This window comes from Vigna unguiculata, chromosome 2, assembly GCF_004118075.2.
Source record: "Vigna unguiculata cultivar IT97K-499-35 chromosome 2, ASM411807v1, whole genome shotgun sequence".
Classification (NCBI taxonomy): Eukaryota; Viridiplantae; Streptophyta; class Magnoliopsida; order Fabales; family Fabaceae; genus Vigna; species Vigna unguiculata.
In genome coordinates this window covers 28,105,255-28,123,870 of record NC_040280.1, presented here as the reverse complement: position 1 = coordinate 28,123,870, position 18,616 = coordinate 28,105,255, and the positions used below count along the sequence as shown (strand labels likewise).

The 18,616-nt window shown below is 30.8% G+C and overlaps 2 protein-coding genes across 3 annotated transcripts; both read right to left on the bottom strand.

Moving 5' to 3' along the window:
• Positions 1-8,076: 8,076 nt before the first annotated feature.
• On the bottom strand, positions 8,077-10,403 carry LOC114170294 (phosphopantetheine adenylyltransferase). The gene is made up of 6 exons (XM_028055779.1): positions 10,191-10,403; positions 10,026-10,097; positions 9,515-9,574; positions 8,922-9,016; positions 8,509-8,578; positions 8,077-8,385 (listed from the first exon to the last, which is right to left on the bottom strand). The coding sequence occupies exons 1-6, from the start codon at positions 10,320-10,322 to the stop codon at positions 8,269-8,271; spliced, it is 546 nt and encodes a 181-aa protein (XP_027911580.1). The 5' UTR covers positions 10,323-10,403; the 3' UTR covers positions 8,077-8,268.
• Positions 10,404-13,929: 3,526 nt separating this feature from the next.
• LOC114170580 (transmembrane protein 53) lies at positions 13,930-16,976 on the bottom strand. Of its 2 annotated transcripts, XM_028056099.1 has the most exons (5): positions 16,160-16,976; positions 15,963-16,065; positions 14,991-15,187; positions 14,722-14,860; positions 13,930-14,038 (listed from the first exon to the last, which is right to left on the bottom strand). In XM_028056099.1, the coding sequence occupies exons 1-5, from the start codon at positions 16,774-16,776 to the stop codon at positions 13,997-13,999; spliced, it is 1,098 nt and encodes a 365-aa protein (XP_027911900.1). In that variant the 5' UTR covers positions 16,777-16,976; the 3' UTR covers positions 13,930-13,996. The 2 variants fall into 2 exon arrangements, with proteins under 2 accessions (XP_027911900.1, XP_027911894.1); XM_028056093.1 differs by lacking the exon at positions 13,930-14,038 and having other exon boundaries at positions 14,339-14,860; positions 16,160-16,975.
• Between the last annotated feature and the right edge of the window lie 1,640 nt (positions 16,977-18,616).

Below are 18,616 nucleotides of genomic sequence, written 5' to 3'. Positions count from 1 at the left end.
TAAACGGAAAATTGTGGATTTTATCTTTATAATGGTAATTCGTTATTACGTTAGTTTCTGAATTTATTAATAAAAACATGTGTTACGTTTATGTATATTTACTTTTTTATTATAAATAATGAATTTAATTTGAAAAATAATTAAATTTAAGTAATCAATCACTTAAAATGATAAAATGGTAAAAATACCCTTTTTAATTTAAAAAAATATTTAAATTAAATAAATGATCACTTAAACATAAAAATGATTAGATAATTATTTTAGTTTTAAAAAACGATTATAATATATAACTTAGTTAATTTTATGATTTTAAATAAAATTCAAATTTTCTTTTAATTTTCAGTCTGATAAGATATAATTTCAGAGACAAATTTGTCATTTATTCATTTGTTAAACTGTCAATATTTGAGTAAAAAGTTGAAACTTGAATGAAAAACAAAACATTAAAAAACATTACCTTAGACAAATTTTCTCAAAAACAGTGATTTTGACTAAAGGCGAATCATAATTAAGATTATTCCTCGGTTAGTTTGTTTTATTTTAGGAAAGAAAAAAAAAAAGAATCTAAATCAATTCAAATAGTTAGTATCCTTTATAATTTGAGTTACTCAAATTATTAACGAGTTGGTTTGGTTTAATTTTCATGGTTAAGTTTTTTATTTTTTTAAAAATGGAAGGAGTTCAAATTAATTGCTTTAAAGAACATCATTTTAGTCAAAACAATAATGTATTGTGCATATAAATGTGAGATTAAAATAAAATAGGATAAGAGAAAAGATCAATAAAAGTGCTTACTTACTCTCATGCGTAATTTCTATGGTTTAACATTAAAAAAAAAAAAAAAAACTACATTCTAGAGCTCTTTGATAATATAGTTATCATGGTTGTTTATTTTAAAAAAAAAAAAACTTGTGTAGATCCATCGTAATATAGTAAAAAAAAATATCTCACTTGTTTTTATTTTATTTTATTGGTCTATGTAATAATATTTTCTATATTGTTCCGAATCCAAGGATTTAATTGTTTATATATCTTAAGCTTCATGTGTTTGTACATTTTAATATAATTATTTTCAAACTAACTAATGTTATCAGAATTAAAATTTGATATTTATTTTGGGGAAAGTTTTATTCTATTAATCAATTATAAATCTATCTTAATAATAGCTTTTAATATGTTATACTTTTTAGAATTTCAAAAGGCACTTTTAATATGTAGTATTTCTAAGTATTTCAAAAGATACCTAGTTTCATATTCTTTAATTTTTTTTTTTCAAAGAGTTTATTTACCAAGGCTTTCCATATATTTTAAAATGGCTAGAAAAGGTTATAGACTTTGCGCACATAAAATTTGTTTGTAAGATAAATACAACTCACTTTCGAATAAAAATAATTATATTTCTATTCACCTTAAAACTCCAAAAGAATCTTCACAAAACTAATTTTGAAAAGCCAAGAAAGTGCTCTTTAAATTGTTAGAATTAATTGACGAATTAATTCTATTAGTGACTCATTTGAAATATCATGATGGGCCCAATTGTGATTTAATAAAATATAAAGACTTATTGGTTATTATTATGGGAAGTGATAATAAAATAAAATAAAGATAAAGATAAAATAAAAACCAACTTGATGGATGTTGGTTTATAAAAGGAATAAGGGTTCTGTCTCTGGTCATAAGGTTCTTTTCACGGTAACCCATCAAAAACGTGTGAGAAGAGAAAGAAAGGCAAAGAGATAGATTGGGAAACGGTAGTTGAAGAGCACACAATATTATAAATTGAAGAACGCATATTCACATGATCTCTCATGGATCAAGGTTAGTGCTCTATTATGTTTTATCGAGTGAGAATTATAAATCTTAAAGATCCTTAATTAATTTTACATGTGGTATCAGAGCAAGATTGTAGGATTTATGATTCTCCTATTATGTGATGTATCTCGTTATAAAATTTTTCCGCTGCGTGTATATATATGGATCAAGTATAATGGCTTTTCATCATTGTTTTTTGATCTGCAAGCCGTGTGTTAAAAACCATGGCATGAATTGGTTTTGGTAAAATATGTTCACGTGCCTAATTGAATTAGAAAAGCCTTTTGTGCATCCCTGAATGAAATTCACGTAAGGCATGAACTTTTGTTTGGAATTAATGTATGGGTTGGATTGCATCGTATTGTGTGCATGCTTTACTATACATGTATAAGTTGGTTTTAATGTTGTTTGCAAACTACCGTGAACGTGTGAAAATTGGAAGTTTTCCAATTTTATAATGAGGGAACCGTGAGATTACGTGGTTTGTTAAAATTAAAATTTAATGTTTTTATTGGTTTATGTCACCAATAAATTAATATTAATTATTTTATTTATATAAATAATTAATAATTTTATTTTAATTTGCAATAATATTTATGTTTGTTATTGTTAAATTAAAATTAATGAGGATGCTATATAAAGTTTATAGCAATTAAATGTATGTATATTTATGTATTTGAAATTAAGTATGATAAATTTTGTTAGTTACCAAAGTGGTCAAAATTCTAAAGTTTATATGATTTCAAATTATTAATGTTTTTTATTTTAATTACCCATAGTATGGATGCTAAATTATGAATAATTAAATTTATGGGTTAATTAAAATTCATTAATTATAAGACATTTAAGGATCGCCCAAAGGTTGATTAATTATTCTCATAATTAATGAACATGATTGTAGATAATTTTGTATGCGTCACTAGTTTTATTTATATGCCCAAAGGTAGTAGGTGATTCTAGTTGATGCATATTTTAATTATCAATAATGTTATAATGTGATTAGCATCATTATGTTTATGTTTGTGTATTAGTGGATCTCCCAAAGGAGAACATTAGTATGCATAGAATGATTGTTTATATCTGAATCTGTTTTTACGTTTAGTTTTATGACTCAAAACATTAATGTTAGGCATGTGTTAATTGCAGTCTCTGTTCCGGTATCTTTATACTCGCATGCTTCGTCTGTTCCAGTCTTTAATGGGTTGAATTTTCCTGACTGGAGTGAGCAAGTCTAATTTCACTTAGGTGTGTTGGATCTTGATCTAGCTCTTCTAGTTGAAAAGCCGGCTGCTATCACGGATACTAGTAGCAATGAAGAGAAAGCCCATTACAAAGTCTGGGTAAGATCAAACAGACTTAGCTTAATGTTTATGAGAATGAGCATAGCAAGTAATATAAAGTCAGCTCTTCCCAAAACTGATGACGCAAAAGAATTTATGAAATTTGTGGAAGAGCGCTCCCAAACTGCTGATAAGTCTCTCACTGGGACACTGATGAGTACGTTGACCACTATGAAGTTTGACGGTTCGCGTACTATGCATGAGCATGTGATCGAGATGACAAATATTACAGCAAGACTTAAGTCTTTAGGAATGACAATGGATGAAGGTTTTCTCGTGCAGTTCATTTTGAACTCATTACCGTCTGAGTATGGTCCGTTCCAGATGAACTACAACACCATGAAAGACAAGTGGAATGTGCATGAGTTGCACAGTATGCTAGTTCAGGAGGAGACCCGACTGAAGAACTTAGGAAGCCACTCTATTCAGTATGTGAAGAATCAAGGAGCTGTTGGAAAGAAAGTTGCTAAGAAACATGGAAAGGGTAAAGGACCACTAAAGATTGACGAGTCCTCAACCAAAATTCAGAAGAAAAATGACAAATGTCATTTCTGCGGGAAGTCTGGACATTTCCAGAAGGATTGCATAAAGCGTAAGGCTTGGTTCGAAAAGAAAGGTGAGCATAATGCTTACGTATGTTTTGAATCAAACTTAACTGAAGTTCCCCATAATACGTGGTGGATTGATTCTGGATGTACGACTCATGTTTCTAATGTGATGCAGGGATTTCTTACAACCCGAACCATAAACCCAAATGAGAAGTTTGTCTTCATGGGCAATAAAGAGAAAGTTCCAGTGGAAGCGGTCGGGACTTATCGTTTAATCCTCGACACTGGATATCACTTAGACCTTATGGATACTTTTTATGTACCTAGTATCACTAGGAATTTAATTTTTTTGTCTAAGCTTGATATTGCTGGATATTCTTTTAAGTTTGGGAATGATTGTTTCAGTTTGTTTAAGCGTACTTTTATGATTGGATCTGGTACACTTTATGATGGTTTATATAAATTGAATTTGGATAATTTATATGCTGAAACTCTTATGACTTTGCATCACAATGTTGGCACTAAACGTAGTTTAGTGGATGAACGATCTGCTTACTTGTGGCATAAACGTTTGGGACATATTTCCAAAGAAAGAATGCAAAGATTAGTAAAGAATGAAATCCTTCCGGATTTAGATTTTACTGATCTGAATGTGTGTGTGGATTGTATTAAAGGCAAACAAACTAAACACACAAAGAAATGAGCCATGAGAAGCACTCAGCTTCTTGAAATCATACACACCGATATATGTGGTCTGTTTGATGTAAATTCTTTCAATAAAGAGAAGTACTTCATCACCTTTATTGATGATTTTTCGCGTTATGGACATGTCTATCTACTGCATGAGAAATCTCAGTCAGTAAATGCCTTGGAAGTTTATATAAATGAAGTGGAAAGACAATTAGACAGAAAGGTGAAAATCGTAAGGTCTGATAGAGGTGGTGAGTATTATGGAAGATATGATGAAAGTGGACAACACCCTGGTCCGTTCGCTAAGTTCCTTGAGAAACGTGGTATTTGTGCTCAATACACAATGCCAAGCACACCACAACAAAATGGTGTATCAGAAAGGCGTAATCGAACCTTAATGGATATGGTTAGGAGTATGTTAAGTAATTCATGTTTACCTGTATCATTGTGGATGTATGCTTTAAAGACTGCCATGTATTTGTTGAACAGGGTTCCTAGTAAAGTTGTTCAAAAGACTCCTTTTGAGTTATGGACGAATAGGAAACCCAGTTTGAGACACCTGCATGTTTGGGGTTGTCAGGCAAAAGTAAGAATATACAATCCTCAAGAAAAGAAACTGGATGAAAGAACAATCAGTGAATTTTTCATTGGTTATCCAGAAAAATCAAAGGGGTATATGTTTTACTGTCCTACCCATAGTATAAGAATCGTTGAAACTGGAAATGCTCGGTTCATTGAAAATGGTGAAACCAGTGGGAGTGAAGCTTCACGAAATGTGGAGATTAAGGAAGTTAGAGTACAAGTTCCTATAACTAGTACTTCTTTATCAAGAGTTGTTGTTCCACATGTTGTAGAAACTCATAACAATCAAGAAGAACAACAAATTAATGATCTCGAGGTTAATAATGAACCGATAGTAAAACAACCACAAGAAATAGTATTAAGAAGATCTCACAGAGATAGAAAGTTTGCTATTTCGAATGATTATGTGGTTTATCTACAAGAGTCAGAAAATGACTTAAGCATTGATAATGATCCAATTTCTTTTTCAGAAGCCATTAATGGTGATAATTCTGATAAGTGGTTAGATGCCATGAAAGATGAGCTTAAATCAATGGCACATAATGACGTATGGGACCTTGTGGAATTGCCAGAAGGATGCAAGAGAGTTGGGTGTAAATGGGTCTTTAAGACTAAGCGTGACTCTCAAGGCAATATTGAACGATACAAGGCCCGTCTTGCTGCCAAAGGTTTTACTCAGAAAGATGGCATTGACTATAAGGAAACATTTTCGCCTGTTTCTAAGAAAGATTCTTTTAGAATTATCATGGCATTAGTAGCTCATTATGATCTTGAGTTGCATCAAATGGATGTTAAAACTGCTTTTCTGAATGGGGATTTAGAAGAGGATGTCTATATGGACCAACCGGTGGGGTTCGCTGAAGAAGGAAAGGAGCACATGGTGTGTAAACTTAAGAGATCGATATATGGACTTAAACAAGCTTCTCGGCAATGGTATCTTAAGTTCAATGATACTATTGTGTCCTTTGGATTTAAGGAAAACACCGTTGATCGGTGTATATATCTGAAGGTCAGTGGGAGTAAGTTTATATTTCTGATTCTGTATGTTGATGATATCTTGCTTGCGACTAATGATCTTGGTCTATTAAGTGAGACTAAGAGGTTTCTCTCTAATAACTTTGAAATGAAAGATATGGGTGAGGCATACTATGTGATAGGGATAGAAATATTCTGTGACAGATCACAAGGACGGTTAGGTTTGTCTCAGAATGCATATATTAATAAAGTTTTAGAGAGATTCAAAATGGATACATGTTCAACATCTCCTGTTCCAATACAGAAAGGAGACAAGTTTAGTCTCATGCAATGTCCAAAGAATGATTTGGAACGGAAACAGATGGAAAATATCCCTTATGCATCTGTTGTTGGGAGTTTGATGTATGCTCAAACCTGTACGAGACCAGATATTAGCTTTGCAGTTGGTATGCTTGGTAGATACCAAAGTAATCCAGGTATGGAGCATTGGAAAGCTGCAAAGAAAGTTTTAAGATACCTACAAGGAACAAAGAATCACATGCTTACTTATAGAAAATCTGATCACCTTGAGGTGATAGGTTATACAGATTCAGACTTTGCCGGCTGTGTGGATACAAGAAAGTCTACATTTGGTTATGTGTATCTTTTAGTCGGAGGAGCGATTTCATGGAAAAGTGCGAAGCAGTCTGTCATTGCTGCATCCACCATGGAAGCTGAATTTGTGGCATGCTTTGAGGCCACATTTCAGGCTAATTGGTTGCAGAACTTTATTTCAGGACTTGGAGTAGTCGACAGTATTTCCAAGCCGCTGAAAATTTATTGTGATAATTCCGCAGCAGTCTTCTTTTCTAAAAACGACGAGTATTCTAAAGGTGCTAAACATATGGAGTTGAAATACTTTGCCGTTAAAGAAGAAGTTCAGAAACGTAAAGTGTCAATAGAACATATTAGCACAGATCTTATGATTGCTGACCCTTTAACAAAAGGGTTACCGCCCAAATTGTATGCTGGTCATGTAAAGAATATGGGCATTATGTCTACTAGTGAATGTTAAATGTTAATGTTTTGAATGTTTATGTGACACTTTGAGCTCCCTAATGTATAAATTTCTGAAATCTGTGTTTTCTTCTTTATGTTTATGCATGCAAATTATGATGAAGAAAACAAATTATGTTATGTTATTGCTTTGTAAAATGACATTATGTTTGAACCCATTATGGACTTCTCGTTTTTTAAGGTCATATTAAGGAGAAAAGGATGATATAGTAGTACATGGAAGGGATCATGTCGATCAAATGATGTGTGACCGCCATGACTCTTATTATTTTTGTATCTTTAATTATGAATAATGATGGAACCAATTTATGCAAGGTCTTTTATTGCGCATTATGTTTATGTATTAAATCACATAATGTTATGACATCATATGAGTCAAGTGGGAGAATGTTAGAATTAATTGACGAATTAATTCTATTAGTGACTCATTTGAAATATTATGATGGGCCCAATTGTGATTTAATAAAATATAAAGACTTATTGGTTATTATTATGGGAAGTGATAATAAAATAAAATAAAGATAAAGATAAAATAAAAACCAACTTGATGGACGTTGGTTTATAAAAGGACAAGGGTTTTGTCTCTGGTGCATAAGGTTCTTTTCACGGTAACCCATCAAGAACGTGTGAGAAGAGAAAGAAAGGAAAGAGATAGATTGGGAAACGGTGGTTGAAGAGCACACAATATTATAAATTGAAGAACGCATATTCACAGGATCAAGATAATACTCTATCAAAGGAAAGAGATCTCTCATGGATCAAAGTTAATACTCTATTATGTTTTATCGAGTGAGAATTATAAATCTTAAAGATCCTTAATTATAAATCTTAAAGGTTAGTGCTCTATTAGTGCTCTTTAAATTTGATTTGATATTATCTTTTGGCCTATTTTTTGGCCATCTTTCTCTCTAAACTTCAAGAAAGTGTTCTTTGAATTTGATTTGATATTATCTTTTTTATTTAAATTTACTATATAATATATTCATGGTATCCAATGAATAACACTGGTCGCAGTAAAATAAAACATTTATTTTTATTAGAGAAAATATAAATATAAATACAACACATTTCTCTGAACAAAACAGTAGTGTTTTTGTTGCTGTCAGTTAAAGAAAAAAGATTCATAAAGACAATATTTTTTTCTGAAAGAATGCGACTTTCCGCCTTTTAAACTTAGAAAGAGTGCCATAACATGCAACAACATATCAGTTGCTGTAATAGACATCTTAAAAAAAAGAAAAAAAAATTAAAGCATTTTCTTGTAACTACGTCTGTGATGTCGTGTTTTGTTGTTTAGCCTTTTCAGCCTCAATCTTACGTAGCATCGTTGAACTCAGCTTAATTTCACCTGATTCTCCAGAAAGCAAATCCACAACTTCGATCTGCATATGATCCAAGAAAATAATTCCTAATATGTCACAAAATATTTTGAAAACTAAAGATTTTTTTTCTTAATTATTTTTATATCAGAAATAATAACCAAACCACAAACAATAATTTGAGACCTTCAACAGTGAAAGGCCTCTTTCAGCTCTTTTTCTGTTTATTGCCAATCCTCCCGGTAATGTCTCTTTGCTGTAAAATAGCCAAATCCAGTTAGCAATCAAATAACTCCATCACACTCTTAAAAGCGAATGTGCATAAAGTTGTGTTCAATTGTTTTTACAGCAACGCAATCAGAATTGAAGAGAGAAATCACAAAATCATGACAACAATGGATCATGGGATAAGTTTTCTACCAAAGCAAGGCTTGAATTAACCATGATCATTGAGATCAGAAACCAGACACTAGGAATGAGATACTTGATTAGAACATGGAAGATACTTTTTATAAGCTTTCTATGGATATATAAACGAATACACACTACCTTAACCAGAAAATTAATATGGCCACACAGGAACCAGTCTTAATACTAACCTCACAATCACAACTTCCAAATTTTCATCTACAATGGAAGGACCGAAGGGATCTGTGATTGGTACAGCTTGCACTTCTAAATCTGGCTTGATAGACTGCATGTTAGTTCAAACGAATATTAATTAAGATTTATTAAGAAAATGCACTTTTCATATAAATTATGATAGAAGAAACACTAAGCTTTTGATGCAACACTAGTTTTACAGATGTAGAGATGAAGATTCGTATATCATTTTTGTCACATTCACACACACAGCCCACGAACTAACTATTCCAAAAGACATCAACTGTTAGATGAAGAAACGTGAAAACTTCTATATTATATTAGTTAAGACATACAACCAACAGTACAAAACCATGCAAACTCTTATATGAAACCTGAAAAAGATTTGTTACTGCGAAACAGATGTAAAGATGATCCATCCCCTCATGTTGTTTCTACATTAACATGCAAAATCAAAAGCTTAATGTATTCTGACCAACAATAATGTGTGTCAAATTCGTTTTTCCTTCTTTAAAGAACAAAACACAGGAAACTCAATTCATGAATAAATAATAAGGAAAACCGTAGTTGCTTGAACACATACTCGTACCTTTATGAAATTTTTGACATTATTTATCCTTTCTTCAACTGGCTGTATCAGTTCAGCAAACTGCAAAAGCAGAACATGAACAGACTCCTTTGTATGTAAAATCCACAAGCCACGTTAATCAAATAGCACAACACCATACGCTTAAAATTCTCAATGGTCAAAATCAAATAGCACAACACCTTAATTTAGCAAGCTCGTACCATGCTTTTTATAAAGATGAAACTTTGAACACTGTATTTCAAAGCAGAACCAGTCAAAATTGAAATTAATTTAAATAGAATTCGACAGAATTCAACAATTCAAGAAAAAAAAAAGGAGAAAGCCAAACAACTCTACTGGTACGCTTATAATCAAAGCAACGGACTACCGAATTGGTTAGACTGTAAAAGAAACTGCATTTTTCCGTTTCAGTTGAAAACCTAAAAGTGTGGATGCAGTATAATTACAGTGTCTAAATATAAATTAAATAAAAAAAAAAAGCAATTAAACGTGAAAAAATGTAAAAAGTAACCTGTTTCTTTGCCAGCATAGGACCGTCGCAAACTCCAATTACAATCCGGCCCTTTGCCACCTCGGCTGCAGCCTGCGTACAAGGTTCAAACTTTGACGATTTTTGCGTTAAATATAAGAAATGGTAATAAAAATTGAAAGAATAGAGGAAGAGAAAGAGACAGACGGTGAGGAAGAGACGGTGGCCGTCATGCAATCGGTCAAAGGTGCCACCGATGACGACGGCTTGGTAGGTGTTGGGCGGAGAGAGAGAAGGAAGCACCATGAGCATAGGGTCATGCTCATCTTGAACCTCCATTCAGTGCGCTCAAATTGCTTTCGCTCTAAGCTCGAGAAAGGAGTGGTATTGGGTAGGTGTCAGATGGGTATAACATTTATTACATCGTCATAGTTATTACTTTATAGATTAATGCCAATAATACATTTTTTAACATATTTTTTAATTAAACAATTCAGGTGTTTGTGGTCCGTTATTATAAAAAGTATATTTATACTTTTCGGTAGTTGCGCCTTTCTTGGTGTATCTAACAGTCTGAGGGGAAAGTTTTATGTTAATTTTTTAAACTGTAATCAATTCACAATGCCTCTTGTCTTTTAAATTGGTCTTGTTAAATTTTAGTTAATTTATACGAAATTCATTAATAATTTATTTATTTTCATAGTATAAAATTAATTATAATAATAATAATAATATGTTAACAAATGATAATATATATATATGGATATAATTAGTTAAATATGTTTTCATGTTTTAAATTTTAAAGTAAAATTATAACTCGTTTTTTATTTAATTTTAATACAATTTAATTTCAAATTTTAAACAATAAATAAATATAATCTTATTAATCAAACCGTTTAAAATTTGTTGATTTATATCATTTATTTTTAAAATTTGAAAAAAAAATATTAAAATTTGATATAGAAACCAATCTTGGTCGGAGTTAGAAACCACTATCATATAAATTTAAATAAACAATAAATACATAGAAAGAAAAGTTTATGATTTTTTCATTTATTTTATGATCAAAATAGAAGATAAGAATTAATAAATATGTTTTTTAATTATTCAAGAAAATAAAAGTTTGTACAAATACTACTTTATAAGAATTAGTATTTTGATTTTTTTTAATCACCGTACTTTATTCATTTGTTGGAAATTTTGAAAATTTTCACCTAAATAATATATTGTTTTATTTTTTTTCTCCAAACAGTATCCTATAAACTTTATTTACGCAAATAGTATCTTTATCGTGTTAATTTGAAATGTATTTTCGATAAACTGAATTCTGATTACCTTTATAGATTAACATATTTGAATTTATTTCTTATTAGATATACCAAAAATAAGTTCAAAATTCGATTACTAACACAACAAGAATATACTACTTACGTAAATAAAACTTGCATCCATTAATATGGAACCATGATGAACTGTGAAAACTTTGAAAAGTTAAGAGAATAACTAAAGAAAAGAAGTAAATAAATGACATATGCAGACAAATAAAGAAATGTTCAAATTGGATTTGTTTTCTTACTTTACCTACCAAACATGGACCCAATCACACCAAAGTAGGAACATTTGATTTTGTCTTTCAAATTTGGCCGCATAGTAGTCTAGGTACATTACTATTTTAATTTGAATAATCGATAGTATTGTGTCTAGTTATTTTAAATTAATTTAATTATTCATATTTTATTAAATTTATATTTTTAGTATGTATATATTAATAATAAAATTTATTAATTTAATGTATATTATATTTTACAATGTATTTTAATTTCGTTTCTGTATTTGTTTACTCTTCATTTAGGATGTACTTAGCGAAATTAATGGATAAAGTAATTAAAAGTTAAAAACCTTGCTGAAACTGTTGAAAGTTTTGATAAGCTAATATTGAAAAATGTAATTGTTTAGCACAAGTAGCTATTTAACCGATTGAAAAATGAAAATAATAAAAGTGACATCTGATTATTTGATTATAACTTTAATTTTAAAATTTGTATATTTTGGGATAACTATAAACTTTAATATTTTTATTTGTTTCAAATTATGAAAAACACATATATTTTTAGTTTAATATAAATATATTTGAATAAAATTTATTTAAAAGACGTTATTTATTTTTCTCCTATTTTTATCAAATGAAATAACTGGCACAATAATTAAAATTAGTAGCAGAATATTAATTACCATAATAAACCGACTAAGTTGTTTGGCAAAAAAAGGATAACATAATAGAGATTAGACAGTGATTGAGAGGGCAATGATGAAGTGTTAGGCAGGGAATGTGACATATTAATGGCATGTTTGGTTTCTTAAAAATATAATTAGGTAAACAGTGAGTTGTAGAAAAATACACATCAAACAAAATAGTTTTCGTATAATTGTACTTTTAACATATTATTTTAAATAATAACATTTATTTCAACGTAATTTAAGAATAAAAAATAATAATTAGACTAATAATTTAAATGTTTGATCATCAAATTGTTCATGCTATAATTAACTAATTATCTTACCATAAAAATTTTTCCAGCTTGAAAAATGGTAGTATAAGAAAGGATACTCGTTAATTAGTTTGATAAAAAAATACCAATATGAAAATGTAAATCTAAGTGTTATATTAACTAAAAATAAAAAAATTAATAACTATACAAAAAATAAGGATCCCTAAATTTATTATTTTAAAGTTTTAGACTAAAAATATTTGAGAGTCACGAGTTCAATTCAAATTCGAACCTCTGTACGCATATCTAACAAATATCTTTCAAAATCAGAATAATCCAACAACTTTGTAAAATTCTGTTTCAAGTGCAGTTAACTCTACCTAAATTCAAACTCTAACTTTAATTATCTTTAAAAATTAAAACTTAACTAACTTTTCTTACATTAATTTTCTTGTGTTTTGTTTTTAATTCATGTATAAACTAATTTCAATTTATAAAGAGATAGTTTTCTTTTTTTTTCTAGGTACTTTTCTTTGCTGTAAATTTTTATGAAAAAACTCATTTAAACAAATCCTGTCAATTGTATTTGAAAGAAGATATTAAAAATAATGACAAACATAGGCAAAAGATAGTGCGAGAAGAGAACAGCAAATATAAAAAACTAAAAAGCTAAACATAAAATAAAATTATGAATAAGTATCATGATAAATTAATTGATAATGCGAATCTACGTTATTATAATAACATTTGTTAAGGTGGTAATAAAGAGACATAAATTGTTAATAAAAAAATAAAATTAAAACTGTTTTGAAAAAGTAAATATTAAAATTGCATTAAAAACTAAAAACAACGTAAAAGAAACAACAAACTCAAAATATAGTAAACGGTAAAGAAAACACAAATTTACGTATAGGGAAAAATAGTTAAATCATCTGACAAATATATAAAAAGGCAATCGTTATAATTCTTTCGGTTGAAGTTTGTAATTAGATTTCAGCTTAAATTTTGTCATCGACATAATCTTTGTCTTAAAACTAATAACCAAATTACTAATCCTTTAAATTGACATTTGTTATTATAGAAATTTTACAATTTATAAGAATTACTAATGCTAACAATTATAATTAGTTGAAACATAGATTACACCTATAGTACACAATATAAAGTAGTTACCAAAACGTTATTGTAACAAACTTAGCACTAGAAAAAAAATGTATCATTTTATCTAAAACATTTAATTCGTCACAGTATTAACATTCATAAAGAATGTATTTAAAAATTAAAAAAAAAAGATTTTAATCTCTTTGTGGTAATGTTTTGGTGAAATGCTTCTACAAAACAAAACCATCCCAAAAATGTTAACTTTAACTGTAAATCAAACATAGAACATCACTAAAAAAAGATTTCTCTTTATCAAATGCCCGCTAAGTGTAGTCACTACATGTCAGAGCTGTGGATCAAGAACACTAAATTGATTCTTAAATCAATTAATCCAACAGATATTGAACACTTTTCTACAAGATTTCAACTAGTGACAACCTTATATCTTGCCCTCTTCAGTGGCAGCTGCAGTTAGTAATTGATACTGATTAATGCATAATAGAACTAGAAGTGAAGTATTTAAATCAATTCATTTGAAATAAGATAATAATATTTTGACACACTTTTTTTTGACCTACTTTTAATGCATCACTTCAATCATCCTTATATCATCATATCACATTATTAAAAAAAATCAAAATAAATTATTGAAGGGGGATTGGAGTGATAGGTTAAAATTGGGTCAAAATACCATTATTCTTTCAAGTAAAAACACGCCACTTCAGCTTCAAGTAAACTACTTGATCAATCCAACAAGATCACAAATTATCTAATCTCATCAGTTGGCCATGTTCAATTTTTGTCACTCGAGCTTTGTGAACAATCCTCAAAAGAATTACTCTAATGTGTAATTGGCTGGCACTGTTTGCAGGTCAATGTATTATGTGAATACCACTTCTAATTTCTCTCATTGCCCTTGTGATAATGAGCACCATTCCGTTTGGAAAAACTAAAGGAACGAAATTCCAGTACGGACTAATGCTATGCAAAAAATTTACACTTTGAAAGGCAACTTAACTCTTGTAAGCTGTTTGTGTGGTGGCAGTAAAACATTCTTTCAAAAATTCAGTAACCTGTGATAAGTATAGGTCTGGAAATGTCCTATAATGATCTACGTGGGGAGATAATCCAAAGTTAAAGGACCTTACCCTCTTTCCCATCTTTCTCTGTTCCTCAATTAACGCTTCTACTGATTCAAATGGAATTAATTTGTCAGCTGTACTATACAGGTAAAGCTGAGGGCAAGGCTGGTGTTTCTTGAGCACATTCACAATCCTTGTTAACCTCCTGTTTTCAATACACAAAAAAAAAAATGCGCTTATCAGTTACCACCTAGCATTGTCAAGTATATTAAATATGTGAGGGCCAAACTTAGATAAGGGTGTGATCCATATAAGATTGCAGGGAAGAAAATTACTGATTCACATCTGGCAACTGCAAAACAAATGAGAAAAGCTTCTCTAACAGTGACAAGACCGCTGTTTCAAACTTGGAAGGTTGGTTTTGCTGAATATTTGACAAGCTATCCTCAGTTTCTGATTTCTGCTTGCCCTCTACCTCGACTAAAGAGCTGCGCTTCTTAAATATAGCAGCAGAAAAGCCAGCAGCCCAGACCTACAGTATAATCACAGGAATTACCAGCCAAGAAGAATGAACAACAAATCATGGTAGTTTAAGAAAAGGATTAAAGAGGCTATGTTTGGATATTTAGAGGGATATTTAAGTATAGGATTGCAGGATTACATGTTACCCATTAATTTTTACATGACATGTAATTGAGCATTAGTGATTATTTCTTGTAAACTGTAAAATTTAACTCTGGTTACGCAGGCATTGATTGGGACCATGAATACTTGATTACCTACTAATTGATTGATCTGAAGAGAAAAGATAAAGAGGAGTATTTGATAGAATTGAATGAAATGCATTCCATCATACTCCACTTCAATTCCACCTTGTTTTAACAATTCAAATAGTAATATTACCATCAAAATATCATTTCATTCCAATCCACTCCATTCTATTCTATCAATTCAAAAGTAACATAAGAAATGTAAGCCTTGAATACCAGATTCTAAACTGAAAGGGGGTGAATGCTGACCTCCACATTATTTAAACACAGCATACAACGTCACAGTTTTCTTTTCAATCAAAAAGGTGCAGGGGAGACCAGAGAGTAAGGGGAGGTAACAAAATCAAGAGAAAACAAAGCAAAGTAAAACACAGTTTCGCCAGCCAAGTTCACAAATATACTCATCCAAAGAAATGCAGTAATAGATGAGTTTGGAAATGGCAATTTTTTTTAAACAAATGGTGCATCCTATTCAAGGCCTAAGCAGTGGATACTCCCAGTAAACACTAATAAATTAGAAAGTTTGTGTTTAAAAACCTGTGGATTGAAAGGTTCTCCTCCTCCCGAATCAATAATGCAACCCTTAATCTTCTCCATGAGATCCTCGCTACCCAGCATTCGTGCCAGAATGTATCCATAACTGCAAAGAAAAATGCATACACAAATGTGAAACAGGGACTAGTCACTAGGAGGGGTCGTTTGGAAATAGGAGAACGATTAAAAAGTGCACCTACACAAACCAACCCGTGTTGCTGAAAGTGTGAAAAACCAACCATCGTTCCCTTCCGTCTTGTTCCTCGCGAGACAACCAAGAAACGAGGTGGTCGGCAAGGTGAGAGATTCGGGTCTCGAGGACGTGGCCGAGGTCTATTCGAAGTAGCTCCTTGACATCGACGACGAAGGTAACCGCGTTAAAGCCTAGCGAATTGTACCACTCCACGTACCTCTTGAGGTGCTTGGTCCTCGCTCCGAGCCACCCCAGCAGGACCACCGTGGCCACGCGGTCTTTGCCTCCGTAAAGCGCGGCGCTTGGAGTGTCGGAAGCGGGATTCCAGACGAAGGCACCACCACTTTGTGATTGAGAGAGGAAGGGGTTGTTGGGAGCATTGGGGAGGTGGGTGGAAGTGTTTAGGGATTGGAAAGAGGTGAGAGAGGAGAAGAAGAAGTTACGGGGATTGGAATCTGGAGGAATGGGGCGGCGCGTGAGAGAGGAGGAGATTGCTGTGGTGGGAACGGCGCGTTGTAAGGAAAGCCAAGTGGTAGAGCGTGAGAACGAGTTCGATTTGCAGAAAAAGTGACGACCCAGAGTGGAGGGTCTCAACATGAGTTCAACTTGGGTGACCATCATCATCGTACAAAACAACACAAACACAATAGGATTATCAGAATTCAGATCCAATGCCAATTCCTGAGGCTTTGTTTTCTTCTCCAAAGTGCGCTAAGGTAGCATTCAATCATTCCTTACCAATAACATCTATATTTTCTCTCTTAATTTCCATTATTCTCTAAATTTTATCATCTATTCTTTTTTACATGTTTTACCTCTCAATTTTTCAAATTTCATACTTTCAGATTCTTACTCTCTTTATCCCCACATTACCTGCAACTAACTATAAAAACTACATTTTTTAATCATGTATATTTTGTTTGTTTCCAATATAGTTTCTCAACAAGCACGACTCAATTACAAAACCTCAATTTTAATTTTATAGTGAGTTTTATTTTGAGGATGTATTACTTCTACGATAGCATTCGATTCAAAGTTTCGTGTTTTTATTAATTATTTGATAATGAATGAGTATGGAGATATTTTGAATCAAAAATTGTTACGAAACTTGATGATGCTACAGACCAAGAAAGAGACACACATTGTGGGTTAGTTAATTTCAAACAAAAATGAGAGAACACGATGAATCAAGCGCCGGCCCAGTTAAACGGATAAGGCTGGCCAGTCCTAAGCTATTCCACCCCGGGTGATTTACTAAGTTCACCTACATTATCTATAACTATATATAAAGGGGATTCCCTCTTTTATGTCCACATTTCATAATTCCAACTTTACCCTTTATAATTTAATTATTTATTAAATTTTTAAAAATTAACGGTTACTTTTACAAGTCTTTATAAAATTATTTACTTATCTCCTTTTTCTTTTTTTCTCTTACTATTCATCAACAGTTATTTTTCTTTTATTTTCTCCGTACATTTTATTTTATTTTTATAAATATACTTTTATTTTGTTTATTAAATTAATAACATTACAATATCATCAATTATTAATATAATTCAAAAAATGCTTACACACAGGCGCGATAGCGCCTGTGTTTACACTAGTTACATGTAATATTTTTTGGAAGAAAATTCTCTTGACAAATACATTTTCATTATACAATAAACACGGTAGCAACATGTTTTCATCATGTCAAAATAAAAAAAACAATAAAGCATTTTTTTAATCACAATATCAAATGGGAAAGCATTTTCGTTGTTAGTTTTTTTATGAAAAATATTAGTTAAATATAAATTTATTTTATAGATTTTTTTTTTCATATTTCATCTAAAATACACAATAAAAAATGTATTTATGATATAATAATGCTATGTTAAATTTTAGAAAATAATGCAACAAAGACGTGTTATTATTGTACTATGTAAAAAAAAATCCAATAGAATATATTTTATCTCTTAACTCTTATGTCTCACGTCTCACGTTTCACGTCATATGTCTTATATTTTATCTCTCATCAGTTGTCTCTTATCAATAATCTCTTATCAGTTAATTCTTATCTCCTATCTTATATCTCTTATCACTTATCTTTTTCTTGTTCTCTCTTATCACTTATCTTTTTTTTGTTATCTCTTATCACTTATCACTTATCACTTATCATTTATCACTTATCACTTATCACTTATCACTTATCACTTATCTCTTATCTCTTATCTCTTATCTCTTATCTATTATCTATTATCTATTATCCCTTATCTATTATCTATTATTCCTTATCATTTATGTCTTATTGGTTATCTCATATCACTTATCTCTTATCACTTATCACTTATCTCTTATCTCTTACCTCTTATCTCTTACCTCTTATCTCTTACCTCTTATCTCTTACCTCTTATCTCTTATCTCTTATATCTTATCTCTTATCTCTTATCTCTTATCTCTTATATCTTATTTCTTATCCCTT